This window comes from Camponotus floridanus, unplaced genomic scaffold (genome assembly GCF_003227725.1).
Source record: "Camponotus floridanus strain SB8 unplaced genomic scaffold, Cflo_v7.5 scaffold1, whole genome shotgun sequence".
Taxonomy (NCBI): Eukaryota; Metazoa; Arthropoda; class Insecta; order Hymenoptera; family Formicidae; genus Camponotus; species Camponotus floridanus.
This window is the reverse complement of record NW_020229214.1, coordinates 1,184,642-1,201,813: the sequence shown is the minus strand read 5'-3', so window position 1 is coordinate 1,201,813 and position 17,172 is coordinate 1,184,642. Positions and strand designations below refer to the sequence as shown.

The window sequence follows — 17,172 nt, the reverse complement described above, 5'->3', positions numbered from 1 at the left end:
TTTAACGACTGAACAAAATTAATCAAAGGTTGCAATTTACGGCGGAAAGAAAAAAAAGAGACAACGAGCCACTTTTTCGCGCGCCAAAAAGACCAAAGTTCTCCACTTCACTTCTCTTTTTCAGATTTATCATTGTTTTGAAGGAACTGACGTTATGAGGCTATCAGCATCAGCGCGATATGAATCGAATATCGAGTGGAATATGCATCATTCGATGCGGCTGAATTTTTTTTCTCTCACCCTCTTCAGATGCCTCTCGGCACACGTCTCCTCGTATTAAAGTTCGAAGCGCATGAGGAGAGCAAAAATAATATTCTCTCCGCGGTCTAAAACTTGAAACTTCAAGGATGGATCAGAGTTTTATCTCCCGAGAGAGAGATTTCAGAATCACTCTCGGCAAATATGACACACGGATATCTATATATACATATATATAACATCTCTTTACACGTTTGCAAAATGAACTCATTAATGTCGCACTGTATTAGATGGAGTTTCTCGATAGCTCTTATTATAAGTCTGTGTTTTACTACACTTTTCAAACGGTAATTTAGTGATAAAATTTACTCTTTGCAAAATTTCTTCTTTAAAATTTGCTCTTCCAAAGAATCACTCTGATTAAAAAATTATAAAAAATCTAACGAATCAAGAAATAAGATTTTTTTAACATCGTATAAAATTTTTATTTAAGGAAGTAAATAAAAAATATTTGTTTAAATTTTTATACACAATATTAAAAAATATTCTATTTTCAATCTTCTAAACTTTTCTAATCGCTTAATTCAGACCATTGTATTTTATGTGAAATATTTTTTTGGATTTATTTTAATGAAAATAAAAATAATTCTAGACACATTTATATATAACTTTTTGTGATTCTTTTTGAAATTTTTTTGAAGAAAAAGAATATCTTTCTGCACTATATAATCGTTTTACTCTTATAAAAGTAGAATGAGAAAAAGAATAAGAAAGAGAAAAGCATATACAATTAAATCTTTATAGTTATTATTACGTCACTTTATTCCTCATTTTAGGGGTCTATTGATTCTTGAATCTTCGATAGCATTCGATAAATCATTATTTCATAATCTGATTACGTTTTTAAAATATCACGAGGCCTAATGGAAAGTCCATTTATCAAGATAATTGATCGAGTACAATACACTAGATCCCTTCCTCTCCCCCCTTTCTCTCCCTTCTCAACTACTATTCGCATTACTTATAATGGGACTTTGCCAATGGGCGTGTTAACGATTAATTCGTTCTGAAACTCGACGTTCCTCTCGTGGAATCTCTTCATCAACGAGACAGAGAGAGAGAAAGAGAGAGAGATGCAGCCTGCGGCCTCCTCTAACTCTGCTGTCTATCCTTTTTTTTGGATCTTTCGGAAACTGCCGCTTTTTCCTCTTGCCTTTGTTTCAAGCACAAAAGAACGATCCCGGGCATTCTGGGGATCGCGCGAACCAGCAATGTAATTGCCCGTATGTATCCCGTAAAAATCGTAGAATTTAAAAACGGCACGGGAGTCTTTTATACGCACTCCGAGCGATAATTCCGATCGTGCTTTCAACAAAATCGACCGGCACTGAATTCTCCTATCGTTGTCGTTTATCGAGAGTCGCTAATCCGCGTATTCGACATCCTATATAAAATTCCATGGATCGAGATCGCCATTAAACACAAATATCCCGTATACACCGTTCGTACGTATCGCTATCGGTTTTATTTCGCACGACCATTCTGTGCAGAAACTAATTAATTAAAAGGAATTAAGATTAACTTTCTGTCCGTATATGCGCATCCATACCGTTATACGCTTCCGTTAATCGTAAGTAAGCGATGATACAAGCAGAATCGTTCTACCGTGGCGACGCCTTTAAACGGAGAGTATGAAACGTGCGACTAATTAATCAATACGTAACGAGCTCTATATAGGGTATATTCGCTCTAAGGACGCGGGTGCGATTAATTTTATTTCATTTCGATTTCTATTTCCGCAAGAGACGGCTCTCAAATAGGATTCCCTCTGCGTATCTCGATATTTATCGGCAGGTTTTTCCAAGTGCGAAAGAAAGCTTGCTCGTAACGATATCGACTAGGGAGATTTTGCTGGAAGAGGATAAAAATTTTCATTGAGACATTACAACTAATAAAGAGAGCGTAAGAATATTCCGTATATAAAATATAGGATTATTTATTTTCTGCCAAAATCTAATAAAGAGAGAAATAATAAAATAATAACTACTACACTGCTATTATTTTGATAAGTCGATAAAAATAGGGAAGGCTTGTATAAGATCAAGAACAACGCGGGGATATAGCGTGTTTAATAGATCTATAATTTAAAAAAAAAAAAAACAGTTTTTCTTCTTAATCTTATACAAGCCTTCCCTATTTTTATCGATTTATCATTTGGACCAAATTATACGTAGATTTATTTATTTAATATTTTAATTTTTATGATCTTTTATTATTTTGATGCCATATTTCGCTCGTTTTAGATCAAAAGGTACTTAAAACCGCTCTTCATTTCGCATCAAAAATTTTTCGGAGTCTGAATAATTTCTCCTGACGAAACATCGCGGAGTAATGGATGTGTGATAAATCTTCTTTCTCTGTTTTAGGTTTATTCGAGACGAACGGCCTACTGGTTCCCGGCACGATGTGCGATCACGAGTTCGTCAGTTCGCAATCGACGCCCCATTACGGACGCTTCTACTCACCGCGCTACCCGTCCTCTTACCCGAAGAACATCCGGTGCTCCTACCTCTTCCGGGCAAGGTAACTGTAATCCGGCCTAGTCGTGAACTTGCGCGTACTGTATTCCATAAGGAGGAGGAGAGAGAAAGGAGGATGAGGACAGGGAAGAGCCTAATCCATATATAATGCATCTCTGCGGCTAATCTCCGCTGTCGCTATATATATCTACTACTGTCTTAGTGAATTTAACGAGACGACAGTTCGTAATCCCGCTAGCAGTTAATTAACGTCCAATCTAGCGTATCGGAGAATATGTTTGATCATTTCAGACTCAACGTTGAGTTTCACTCTCTCGCGCGCGCAACTTCTGTCAGAGAGACATTCAAATTTCGCGTTTTGAACTGTTAATCTCTCTCCGGGTGTCTCGCTAGTTTCGAATCATCACTGATCTACGCTGAATTTTCCTACGGTCGCGTTTCTGCCGTCATCGGAAATTTTCAGGCTTCCTGGACGGCTCAACTTTCGCCGTTCCTCATCTCGTCTCCTTGTTGTTACTCGCGGTCGCCGAAAGTTCTGTCGCGAGCTGGTTTGCAGTACAATACCATAAAAGCTGCGAAGCTAAAGAGGAAAAAGTAGCAAGTTCTTGGCATGATCCCTCGCAGGAAGCGCTACTATTTTCCAGCCGGCTCCGCAAAACGCGCCGAGACTACTTTCAGGATTCTCGTCGCGATTTATCTACGAAACCGCGATCCAATGTTAACGGACAAAATGAGAACAAGAGGTTTACTCTTGCCGGATATATATATTTAAAAGAAAAGTTCTATCTCTGTAAAAACTCTAATTTTATTTTAAAGAAATAATTTTTTTCTTTCAAAATTACAGATATTCTCGTATATATATCAATAAATTATAAAATAGATTGCGATTACTTTGTACTTGTTTATAAAACAAAAAGAATGACAACAAAATATCGACAAAAAATATTCAATTATGAAAATTTTAGACAAAGAGAGTGATAATTAAAAAATGCTATTAAATAATAAGCAACAAAGTAGTTATAAATAATATTTGCAGATATTTTAGGCACGCTTGCGAATTTCAAAAAGCACTTTGATAATTAATTGAATAATACATAATGATATATAACTTACTATTTTAAATATAATGTAAATTTATTTGTGTACATTTTTCACCAACATAATTCTCTATAATTTCTTTAAAAATTTTAATTAATTTTTTCTCAAAAATTATTTCAAATCCAATTATTAAAAAACAAATCGCTTTTTTTCCACAAATTTATTTGTTCTATATCATATAATCCAACTAACAGTAAGTTACATTTTAAAGGAGAGATAAATTTAATATGTTGCTTCTTATATTTTCACACTTTATATGGATAAAACGAGTTTAAATTAATATATAAATATAGGATGTGTTGGATTAATATTAAATAATGAAGTGCTTTAAGTTTCTTGAAACAGAATTTTTTTATCTATCTTTTTAAATGATTTATCTCGCCTGGAAAAATATTCTGTTTCAGTTTTTGTTGAATTTATTTAATAGGATTCCATTTTTTATCTAATAAGATTCCTAATTTTGCGTTAGAATAGAATTATCTATCCGTAAACGTCATAACTCACATCATCGTATCGCGTTGTACGGTTCATCGGTTACGGTGGATGTCTGATCCGTGTGCACGGCGCTCAAAGGAAATGGTTAACGGTGTCGAGTCAGAACGTCGCTCAATCGTGATGAATTTAATCGCGGCCAGCACGCGCGGATGTGATTTCCGTACTATTGTGGGTTGCTGCTTAATTGCCGTAATTGTGTCAAAGTAACGTGCGCAGCCTCCCACCTTCCCCGCACCTCCACTGTCTCCTCCTCCCTTTTCACTTCCCCTATATGTCTAACAGTTATGTCAACGCAACATAGCCGGCCGCTATAAAGCCGACGGATGTGTATGCACGCGTGTGTATATATATATATATATATATATATATATATATATATATATATATCACACGTGCAGCAGTCTATTCGCTCTCCAGGTATTCATGACACTCGCTCTATATTAACGCTATACTGCTCCGATGATAGTCCCGCTTTGTGTCACGTAGCGATCGCTGCGAGCGAGCCATCTCGACAGCCATTCCCGGATACGAGGAAGAAAACGGAAGACACAAGGGAGGATAATAGAATTTCGCACAATATTTCGATTCTCTGTTTCCTTACGACGCAAGTTCTCTTTCGCGGTACTCTTTTGCAAAGGCATATTCTCCTTCTCTCTTTTTCTTCCTGTCGTTTCACTGTAAATCTCTTTGCGCAAAGAGAGATTTGTGGTCCCGCCATGCTGTTCACAGCCGCCACTACCGCCGCCGTCGTTTTAACAAATTCATACGCTAGGTGCGCTTATAACGAAATTAATTACAACCCCCGCCCATCTTGTTTCATTAGTACCGTTGGGAATAGGATAAACCGCCGCGCGGACAAAAATGCGCGTAATAATATTTTCGCATTCATAAAAATGCAGGCTTTAATATCGCGCGTTCAAAATAGTCTCCGCAGACAGTAATAAGTGACAGTGTAATGTAAAATAATTCGGTTGATTCTGTTTCAGATTGAAGGAGAGAATCCGTTTGGTTTTCGAGGAGATCTTGCTGCAAAAAGGAGACCTGAGGCGAGTATTAATCGCATTTTTATTACTCGAATTTGTCGGCGAGAAAAATGCGGGACGAAGTACGTATCGTCGGACGAAAGGTAACGACGAGCAATAGCGAAGAATAAATCGATGAATTAAAGATTATATCGGTCGCCTGAGACGTGGCGTTTCGAAAAACTTTGTTCCATCATAAACGGTTTACAAATTTCTCTTCCCGGCGCGTTTTCCGAAGTTGATAGATTTGCGAGAGAGCAACGTTCGGTGCATCCGCGAGAAAAAGTTTGCCGTACGTCCCTCGCATATTCAGGATAGAAATTGAGTTCTACAAGTTGCGAAAGAGAAAAAGCGGGAGCGAGATGACGGTTGAGGAAGGGAGATATAGCAGAAGGGATCAAAGTCGCGAATTCACCAAGTATGACCGAGAGAAGGGGAGGAGGAGGCGAGAAAGAGAGGCTGCCTCGTCCATGTAAAAGATGCGCCATTAAGTCCCGTCGGCTGATAGAACGGCACATTGGAGCGATCTGTAGATTTAAAACTTTGAAACTGTCCCTTCTTTCCCCCTCGCCACCTGGCATGCGTTGAAAACAGTTCGCGACTCCAAAACCGCGAAAGACGGATATATAAAATGGAACGTACGGACACGGTGACACGTTCGAATGATACTGCCCGTTCTTTGACATGACCACTTCATTCTTATTTGACGATTAAAAATATTTCGATGATTATATTTCTCGAGTATTTGCTTAGTATTCGCATTTTTCGACACGATAATACTGCGTATTTTTTTTTATCTTGAAGAATACACTTTGGTTTTATATTTTGATCAATGTTTTCTTGCAATAAGCTTCTCCTGAATTTTAATTAGTTTGAATAAAGTCAATTTTTTTGATGACTTTAATTGTTCGTAATTTTCAAAGCTATAAACTTTTTAAATTGAATAATCAAATCATAGTTCATTTTTGAATAAATTGTAAAAACTGATAACATCGGATAAAAAAAATATACAAAAATATTGAAAAACGTAATTTTACAGGAAAACATTTCAAAGGTTTTAACATTATTCTTACGTGTCCGAAAAATATTTAGACATATTTAAAAAATTATTTTATATAATTCCAAATTTTCTGAAAATTATCTACATTTATTTTAAAAAATTTAAATGATTTTCATATTTTAATATACATTTTCAAGTATATCCGTCTCTTAATATGCATGAATCGTCGGAACCAATTATAGAAATAAAATTCAGAAAGAGAGAAAGAGAGGGTGGATTATAGAGGTAGAAATGCCCTTCTATTATTTATTTACAGCAGCGAAAAAACCTGCGCATCTCCGTTTCACTTTTAACGATTTAATCACGAGGCACTTTTCCCGGTGAAGTTTTTGCATGCACCGTTTTCACGGAGTGTGTGGTAAATTTTAAAGACTGGTGCGCGCGGCCGCTCCGTTACGCTAATCGTGAATTACGACGCCATTATTCGGATATTAACATTTAAGATCCAACGAGCGTCAGAATCGAGGGTGCGAAACTTTTCTATTTAAAACTTTTTCATTCGATACACGATTGCGGACGTTCGCTCAAACAATTATACGGCTCAGTCAGTCGGCAATAAAGACCGGAAAGATGGATTAAGCACGCAATGGAGATTTATGCTCGCGATAAAGTCGTCTTTGTTCTTTCTCCCCTTCCCCGGGTGGTCTTAATTTTCTGGACGTTTACACGCCTTAAATCTAATCCGGCCTAACTGACATCTATAATTAATCGGCGAAAACACGTAATTCGGCGCTATCTGATCTGTCCCGAGAGATCAAATCCATTCGGTTTCGGATTCACTTTAAAATAAAATTGCCAATGATCGTAAAAGTTTCATCCTTGATATCTGAGGATTTTATTGACCAGGGAAGAGAATGACACGACTATGGTAAAACATTCGAGTTGGGGTGGCGCGAGATAGAGATTCGCCGAAGCTCTCGGGGGAGAGGCGTAAAGCCAAACGAACCATTAAATTAATCAAACGAAAACTGGTTTGTTTGCCGAAGAGCAAAGGACCGGCGATGTAAGCGAGGAATGTTGATGTAGAATCCCAATCGCTCGAGAAACTTCACAAAGAACGTATTTTCCATTGTCCCTTCGTTCTTTAAGACATTTACAACGTCTTCCCTGATGCATGTAGTCTTCGAGAGTATATCGTGAGACGTAGATAATGTCAGCAGTGTGTTTGTAGGATACAGAAAGAATGGTCGGAGCGACAACGATAAGTGAGGGTCGCCTTGTGCGTCGTTACGTGTTATGGACGTCGATTTTGCAAATTGAAAAGTACAGATTTATCTAACGTTTGAGATAAATATAAGACGTAAGAAACTTTTCTTTCCTCTAAATAATTTATTTTTATATTAAAGTAAATATTAAACTTTAATATACTTTATAGTTTGTCTGCGTTTATGAAAATTTCACAAATAAGTTTTATATTATTAGCTACAAGTTTCAAGAATATATAAAATAATTTAGAGACACATGCTAATATAAAAATATTATTTTTACACATTAATTGATTAATATTAATACCATTTTGCACTGAAAAAATTGATATTTTAATCTTTATTTTACTTGCATAAAAAAATTATAAAACAAACGTTTTAAAATAAATACTGATATTCATGAGAGTAAATACTGTTTTTATTATCAGACATTTGAGACATTTGAATACTTTATGGAAAAAATTTTAATATAACATTTTTTAAAAACATAAGTTTTGAAATATGAGTATGAAATAAAAGTATATTATCATATGAATAAAAACAGCTACCTAAACATCATTTTTGCACGCAAAAATCCAGTTCTTTTACATGAATTGTCTCTCTTCCTCCCTCACACATAACTTTCATAATAAAATTTTCAACATTTTCCACAATATTGCAACTCATAGTTATCAGCATTTTTAAAATTTTAAATTTTTTATAATATTTTTCAATTATACATATATATATATATATATATATATATATATATATATATATAAATGCCAAGATTTTTTACAAATTGTAATGTTTCTAAACAACTTTAAATAAAAAAATATGTCTTACCGCCAAAAAAGGAATATATTTCTATAATATATTTATATTTATATAAAGCTAGTATTATACATTAAAATCTTAATATATAATAATATTTTTTTATATAATACATATAAAACGATAATACATTGGCTAATAGGTTTATTTGCACGATAACTTTTTTTTTCACGATATTAAACGATCAGTGAACAAATGAACGAACGATCGATCCATGGACGAGAGTTCGCTGTAATTCGAATGTATTGAACTTCCTACTATGTTTCACGAGCGTACTACGTGCGTGCCGAGAATAATCGACGGTAGTTAGATATATCTCGTTACGCGCTCCAGCGCGAGAGGAACGTTCGTGAGTTGGAGAGTCTTTCACGATCGTGAGGAGTACTTAGGATACGCGGGAACCCCGAGTATCCTGTGTAGTTACCGAACATGCAAATCACCGCTGTCGACCGGAAAGGCCGCAGAATCTGATGTATTATCAATCCACGCGAATGAGAGATAGCTCTTCTCGCCCCTCTGCGCACGACACGAAATTTTACGATCGCCAATACGTCAAACGGCTAATGCTTCTGATATTACTGACATAAATCTGCCAGGCGGTAATACTGAGAGCTCGCGATTCTCTTCAATCTGGCTACCATAGATTGTCCTGTCCCTTCGATTTCCCACGGTTAGCGCGCCATCGAGGACGCGACATGCCTGGACTGCGCATGAACCAAGAAAGGCGGAATATTTTTTCAAACAACTCCTACATATATTTTGCCGGGAACATATTTCACGTCAAGATATCTCTCTCTCTCTCTCTCTCTTTCTCCCTCCCTCGTGTTTCTTACTCGTAGCTCGGTAAACTTCATATTCAGCCTAGCGAGCGCAACGAATATCTTACCGGGAATATATTTACGACGAATTCTCCAACGCCCAACCTCGCGTTGCTGTCGGTCTTTGTCAAGGATTTAAAAATTTACACACCAATTTCACGCATTTCGTCGTAATTAACTTGACCGCAATACAATCTCGATTTAACTGCGGTAGAATACTTTTTTATTGTTTCTTTTTATTTCTTCCTTTTTTAAATCCCGCAAAATGTGAGTATATGCTGGCAATTTGACCCCTAAATCCTTTGAACGTGGACCATGATTCTACTTAACCCACATAAAGTTCCTCTCCGCGCAAAGACTTAGAATGGTGATGCCGAGGTCGACTTGGGAAAACGAGAGGCGCCTAGGGACTTGCAGTTGCAGCGTGCAGGAGTTAATCCTTGATAAATCCTCGAACTCCGTCCTAATTCAGTATTGAGCTCCCTTAATTTCATTCCGTCAGTGATCTTTTAGCTTCAAACGCCAAAATCAAAGTCGGTGAGGTCTCAGACGGATGAAAAATCCTGAAGAATCATACTGAAACGACGCGTGTAAAATTAACGTCAAATCAAGAACGAGAGATTTCGGACTAGTTGGAATTATATCATTTAGTCACACGAGACCGTAAATTATACAAACGTTTTCGAATAACATTTGCAGATATAACGTTACTTTGTGAACATGTGAGAAGTGGCTTGCGTGAAATTTCAGAAAATTGTATACGCTTGGATCTAGCTAAGAATAATGCGAAAGCAAATGTAATTTTCGTGGCGCGGGACGAGATACGAATAATAAGCAATTTTCAAATCGCATTATGCTATTACGCAAGTCTCAGTATGGCGGCTGAACGTGGCTGAAAATGAAAAGGAAATATCATTGTGCAAGTAATAAGTTTTTGCGCGCGCTGGCGATAAAATGTTTGAAAAATTTAACGCCGTTGTTTTTGCAACATTTACTGATATTATAATCGATCTGTATTCTCTCTCATCAGCGATGAAAATTAGGAATTTTTTTTTAATATTTTATAAATACATACGCATAAAATTTGCAGACACATGTCAATGTTTAAGTTGGTAATTTTAACTTTCATGACGGTTTTATTTTGCAGGTAAAATAACGGATACACCGAAACTCATTTAAACTTCACTCTATATTCTGTTTCGCGCGGAGTCCGGCTATAGCATAGTGATTCATGAGCAATTCGACGTCTATACGATGAAAATCGATTATTACGACGAAAATTTGCGATCAAATATTATTTCATACGCGACCCTCTACATAATCTATCCACCTTCAGATGTGCTTATTTTCCACATATCGACTCCTTGTTTATTCGTGATGAAGGCAATAATCTCCTCATCGGAAATGGTATCGATTCTTCTGTAGATAGAGTAATATTTCTGACACGCTTCGCGATATCACGTTTTAAATTAATCGAACATCGATGGATCCGTCGATATTCGTGTAACAGGATAAATGGATCATTAGCTTTATGCTGACGTATTTATACCAGAGATGGTAGGAGATGAATGCTTTTGCCGTAAACACCAAAAGAGAATACGCGAATTTCTAGTCAAACATCATCTCGTGCATTTGTTGACATTTGCATAAAATATCAATCATCATAGTAACATTTATTTGCATTATCGCATTTCTCGTTAAGGAAAAAAGTAATTAGCGACATGTGTATAATCTTGATAAATTTATTTTGTTAAAATAAATTTATCAAGATTATACACATGTCGCTAATTACTTTTTACCTTAACGAGAAATGCGATAATGCAATAATAAGTAAAAACTCGCGATAAAGATATTTTATTCGCGGAAAATAACTCCAATGCGATTGTGCTTTTTCTTTGCAGAGCTTTTTTTTATCCAAACACGGAATTTGACGAGATATCGAACACTATAATCGTAGCATAAATCCAGCGGGACAAAAAAAAGAGTGATCAACCAAGTCGAAGGGGGATGATACGGAAAGTGCTGTCGACAAATCTGCGATCGATAGCGTTAATTTATGTCGCGGCCGATGGCACTTCCTTCGAAGACTGCTGGTAAAAATCTGTAAGAGCTGGGCTAAGAGCTGAGAAATGCTTCCATATATCAACGTTAAGCCGCTCCGTCAGACGCACTCGGATATTATCGTGAATGGTGCTGATGGATACTGAGAGAGAGAGAGAGAGAGAGAGAGAGAGAGAGAGAGAGAGAGAGAAAGAGAGAGAAAGAGACTCCTCCATCCAGCACTCGATACAATCCCGCACTTTCTATTCGAGAAAGTGCACGCTTATAGCACGCGCGTATAAAGTTATCAGTCGGCGAGAACTATCGATAGTATCGACAGTAATCCCCTCCTATGGGCAGGTAATGGGTATGGATAATCTCTTCGCGTTACGTACGCGAGACAACTTGCGAAGCTTTAGGAGAAGAGGAGGAAAGGGGGGAAAAAGAAAAGAGGAACGGGCTTCTTTCAGTATCGCTTCGAAATACTTGAGGGTGCTTTCACGCCTGAATTCAAATCTCTCCAGAGGTAAACGCTACTCTCAACGATATTCATGGAATGGCCGCTATGAGACACGGTAGACGCGGATAAAATCGACTGAAGCGAAACCCAACGGAGCTCGCCGCTGATGGACCCGAGTAAATCTTATCGGACACTTGAAGAATTCCGTATACACACTCCGGGCGCGATGTCACACTAAATTAACTTTGATAGGCGGATTTGCTTACCTCCCGCATCCAATTTTCACGCGAATCTCTAATTTCACGAGGGTCGAAACCTTTCGAGGCTGATTGTCTGATATGTGTATGTGTATGTGTGTGTGTGTGTGTGTAAATCGATTCAAATTCACAAGTCGGAATAGGAAATAATCTGATCCTTTCTGCGCGCATATTCGTATGGATATTCCCTACGATATTGTGTATATACGTATATACAGGGTGTTTCATAAATGGTGGGCAAAATTTCAGGAATGGATTCCTCACGCTCAGAGAAGAGAAAAAAGCTAATCAACATAGGTCCGAAAATGATTAGTTTGTTGATTGAGTTATTAAGATTTGTGTAATACAAAATTTTGTCTCATTTCTCGTCTTAGAAGTTCTTTTACAGGCATCAACAATGCTTTTCAAGCTCGGCGGCCTATGTTTGCGTTAGCGCGGTGTACTATTCTTATTCTTGTTTACAATTCCATACCCAGGAATTTGGGAGCGTGTTCGGGACTCAATGAGACGACGAGCTAAGGCTTGTATTGCGACAGGAGGTGAACATTTCCTCTAATTGTCCAAAATCTAATAATTCAAAAACTAATCATTTCCGGACCCATATCGACCTTTTTTTTCTTCTCTAAGCATAAGGAATCCACTCCTGAAATTCTGCCGATCCTGCCCACCACTTATGAAACACCCTGTATAAAATATCGCGTAGCGTATCCCGTGCTACATCGACAAAGAACGCCATGTGCTAAGCGGGCGAGGTCAGAAGTCGCGCGTGCAGGTCGCCGGGCGAGTGGGCGAAACGGCCTAGAAGGACAAGGGAGGAGGGCGAGCGGCTCTTTAATCTCCGGCTCTTCCGACGATAATCTTTCTCTGCCAACGTAATTGCTTAACCCGTGCAAGTAATAAGGTTATCCTGTCGGCCGTCATCGATCAAGTCCTTTAAATCGGTCAGATCGGCGAATCCTGTCGATATAGCGCGCGATTCGTAAGGCCGGAAAGATGGGCGGGGAGGGGGATGGGGGAAGACACGGAGAAGATGTAATGCTCCTCTTCGGTTCGATCGAGCGAAGAACAGTTCGCGTACACGTATAAAACGAATCGCCCGCGGTCGTCGAGATTTTCCTCGGCCTCGCTTTCCTCTCTGTCTCTCTCTCTTTCTTCCCTTCCTCCTCCTTCCTTTGTCATTTCACCACTCTTTACAGTTTCACCTTCGGCCTCATCGAACTGTCTCGCTTCATCCTGCCTCTCATCTTTCTTGTCTTTCATCCTTCCTTCCGTTCCCTTTATCCCATAGCCGCGCGTTATCTAGACGAGCCGTACAGCTTCAAAGCGGACTTGGAATTCGTTGCCGAGTATCTCGAAGACCCTCCCCTTTATTCGCGCATCCCATTTCGATTTGAATCTTTATGGAGGCGAACTTTTACAATGTAAAACCGGGCTTGGGAGTCTTATGAGAAAGCAGCGAGATTAATTTAACGCAGATTTCATCATAGATCCTATAGATATTTCATGTTTCTTAAAAGCGCGAGAGTGGCAATTGGGTTAAAAGTGAATATTGTAGTTTCTCTCACGGAGACAGAGACAGAGAGATTGGGTTAGTCACTCGTCTGAGGTTAATGTACCGATAAGTCGCCGTCTTCTAACGAAGACCGCGCATCCTGTTACAGTTGCCTGAATAGGGCGGATTTAATCAGGGTGCACGACGGAGCGGATTCAGGGGCGCCCACAATAGCCGTGCTCTGCAACCAAGGAGCGGAAGTGGAGGTACTCAGCACGGGACCAGACATCTACGTCGAGTTCGTCGCTAATTCCGACTGGCCGGGTCAGGGCTTCAAGGCGAAGTTCCAATTTCAACCATTGGACGACGCGCATCCCGGTCAGTAATGAACGACGGTTACTCTCACGGATCGGGCATTACGAAAATTCATCCCACCCTCGAACCGTTCCTCGATCATCCCCTCTTCCTCTTCCATCCTCTTTCTTCGGTATTGCTTCGGTCTCGCGATGTGTAAGACCGCAACCAGGCGCTTCCGTCACCGGATGAATCCTTGAAAGCCACGCGAGACGAGCCATTAAATTATCCGTTACTTCGCATCGCGCGCCAACGAACCATGTGAATCATTCACTCATTGATCTGTCTCATTGTCTGTCCTCCAGTTGCGTGGTAATTTTCACTATAGAAAACCAGCACATACGTACAAATTTCGCATTTCTTGTTAATAAAAACCTCTTCCGATCATTCAATGTTATTATGATATAATTATTAAAATTATAATTATAAAAATTATTAAAAATTTTATTTATTTTAATTCTTCCGTAAGCAGATATCTTTTATTTAAATTCTATCTCTTTACATATAAATATATATATATATATTTATATTCATGTATTAATTTGAACAATCGAGCGGAAGAGGTTGATTGTTAAAATCGGAAAGTAAGCAATTATTAAATTTACATGATAAGATTAACTTATAATGAAGCGCGGACTCGATCGATACTGTAGGTTCAAGCGAGAGATAAGTTCGAAAGCTCAACAGAACGCGTCGCTGTGCTGAGGTACGAAAGCGCCATGAAACAGAGCTTTCCGCAAGCTCTCGGAATATGTCGTCGAAGCTTTTCACGGTCGGCAAGGAAGATCGTGAAGCTTTCCGACAAACCGTAATACCTGAAGAGGAAGCTTGCATTCTCTGCGGATACTTTTGCTTACTTGATAATGGCAACCGAAAGCATTCATTCCTCCCAAACATTCGGACCATTGAATTTACCCGTTGCTATATTATTGTCCCTCGACATTGCCATTAACAGATATACAATGTGGAATTATAAATAGACGAGATTGACTATTAAATGATAATCGAGTTTCCTGCCTAAATTCGATATTCCAAATTATTTCATTCGCCTTCATTTATTGCGAATCATATGCATTGTATAAATTCAATCAATTTCGACACTCAATAGTTATTGCGACATATTTTGGTGCAACGTGTTGGTATTTTCCAGAGGAAGCGCAAGCAACCTTTACAGATTTACGGGATGATGAATCATGCGGGTGGGTCCTTTGTGCTAAGGTAGATTGGCCGCGGTCCATCGCATACGCAGCTCCCTGTTGTAATTAACGACACTGTATATTCCAAAGATAATTACAATAATGTGTTTCAGAGCCGGACAAAGTCCCGGGGGTCGTTACGGGGAACCCCAAGTACTCGGTCATCGGACCAGCTGTCAGCGCTACGAGTAAGTATAGCATGCGCGATTTATCACTTTTCTTAATCAATAATTGCGTCCCATGGTACGCTCTTCCTTCGTGAGAGATAGCTAAAGCAAGATCAGGATGTCACTTGTCGAAGGGACAAGCGACAGCGAAAGTTACTTTAGTTCATCGTGAAAAAAGCATGAGGACCTCCATCTCGATAACGTTTCATCGAACCTTATCACTCCGTGATAAATTTATTACATGTCCTCTCACATTTGGTGGGAAAAAAAAACCAATTTTTGTCTCGCCCACGGGACACTTCTCTCAAACGACTGAAACGTAATCTGGAAGATGTGAGGGAAGAGGAGGGGGAGAGGACGGGGGGAAACAGGAGATACCACGATGTAAATAAAATTTTACTTTGTACGTAACACACTTTTATGAAGTCTGAAAGAATAAGTGTAACGCGCCGACCCCTGGAGGATACATGATGCCTGTCGTTGTTTAAAGGGATTATTTTGATGTCTTCAGCGTAAAACGCGCGTCGGCGAATACGTGTAGAAATATGATTTTCCTCGGGGAGGGTTGTACGGCACATAACTTCTAACGTAACACAACGGCATATAAACTTTGTGAGTACTTTGCGCCCGTGGAATCATCATCCCGTATGTTACAGCGACCGGCGTTGAAAGCACGGACGGACTGCGACTTTATGGCTTTTTCATGAAAATAAGATCTTCGTTTTATATCCTAAGTATCCGCCGTAAATACGCTTGACAAGTAGCTTCGGTCTCGATGACCCAACTGTCGTTCAAAGTTCAACGTGCTTTCTCTCTTTTATTGACACACATAATGCGGGCTTAGCTGCATTTGAATGTAGTTGCCTCATGCGGTATAATATCTATTATATATCATGAGGAACAAGGTGACAAGAGGAAGAGAATGATGACAAAGGGAAAACACGCTCTAAATTTATTTAACTCTTTAGAATTAAATAAATTTAGCGTGCCATATTTTTTATGATAAATTCTTGCTTTTAAAAGATTCTCAATATGTGTTTATGCATTCTCAATGTATGATTCTTTAATAAATACGCATATTCAAGTCATTTCTCTCTATTCCCGGGTTTAACTCTGATCTCAATTTGTACGTGGAACCCTAGACCTCAACGTGTTTACTCATGTAAATCTATCTCCTAATACGGGTGTACAACAACAGTGGCGGTGGAGGGTAGAAACGCGCGTGGCAATGAGAGCCTTTAACCAGCACAACGGAGTCATGAGAGTGCTCGAGGCTCGAATGGAAGCCGCTACCCTTATGAGACACCAAAGCTTGCGCGAAGGGCCGATCCCTATCCCGTCTTCCGACCCACCTCTTCATGCGACACGCTTCGGTTTACCGTAAAATACGATGCGCGCACAATGTACAATATTTACATACATACATGCTTTTATTTATCCGCATATTTCTCGGTAGGTACGCGATTCCTTGCTCCGTGTATCCTAAATTATCCGCGCAGCTGCATTATAGACTCGCGAAGTATGTATCCTGTGCATTTCAGTCGCATTTTCTTGGAAGAAGTTTCTAAAATTTCTAAAAATTCAATCGCGTTAGTTAAAAATGTAACAAAAATTTGTCCACAGATATTTACCAAAGATTATGTTTCATTGTATCTCAGTTTTGATAAAATTGTCACAAATTTTTTAGCGAAACAAATATAATAAGATTCATAATAAAAAGATAAAAACATGAATAAAACAAGTCTGAAAATCCACAAATACATAGAAAAAAGGATATTCTTGTTTTGAAAATATATCTAGTTTTAACATGGAAATCTTGAAATGAGATTATATCGCGTTATTTAAAAAAAATATAATTGCTTGCTTGAATGAAGCCATTTTATATAGTTCGATCGAGAAAAATATATTCTTATGATTTAAGATTTAATTTTCTCGAATGGAAAAGAAACAATGTTGG

At 38.4% G+C, this 17,172-nt stretch overlaps 2 protein-coding genes across 7 annotated transcripts in view; one reads left to right on the top strand and one right to left on the bottom strand.

Annotated features, from left to right (window-relative positions):
• LOC105250399 (suppressor of lurcher protein 1) overlaps positions 1-17,172 on the top strand; it is a 265,289-nt gene that overhangs the window by 117,038 nt on the left and 131,079 nt on the right. For both annotated transcript variants that reach the window (XM_011256469.3, XM_025415580.1), the window contains exons 5-8: positions 2,625-2,781; positions 5,318-5,377; positions 13,668-13,876; positions 15,162-15,236. In XM_011256469.3, coding sequence (XP_011254771.2) covers positions 2,625-2,781; positions 5,318-5,377; positions 13,668-13,876; positions 15,162-15,236 — 501 coding nt within the window. The remainder of the gene's footprint in view (positions 1-2,624; positions 2,782-5,317; positions 5,378-13,667; positions 13,877-15,161; positions 15,237-17,172) is intronic.
• LOC105250397 overlaps positions 1-17,172 on the bottom strand; it is a 236,962-nt gene that overhangs the window by 159,822 nt on the left and 59,968 nt on the right. The window lies entirely within an intron of this gene.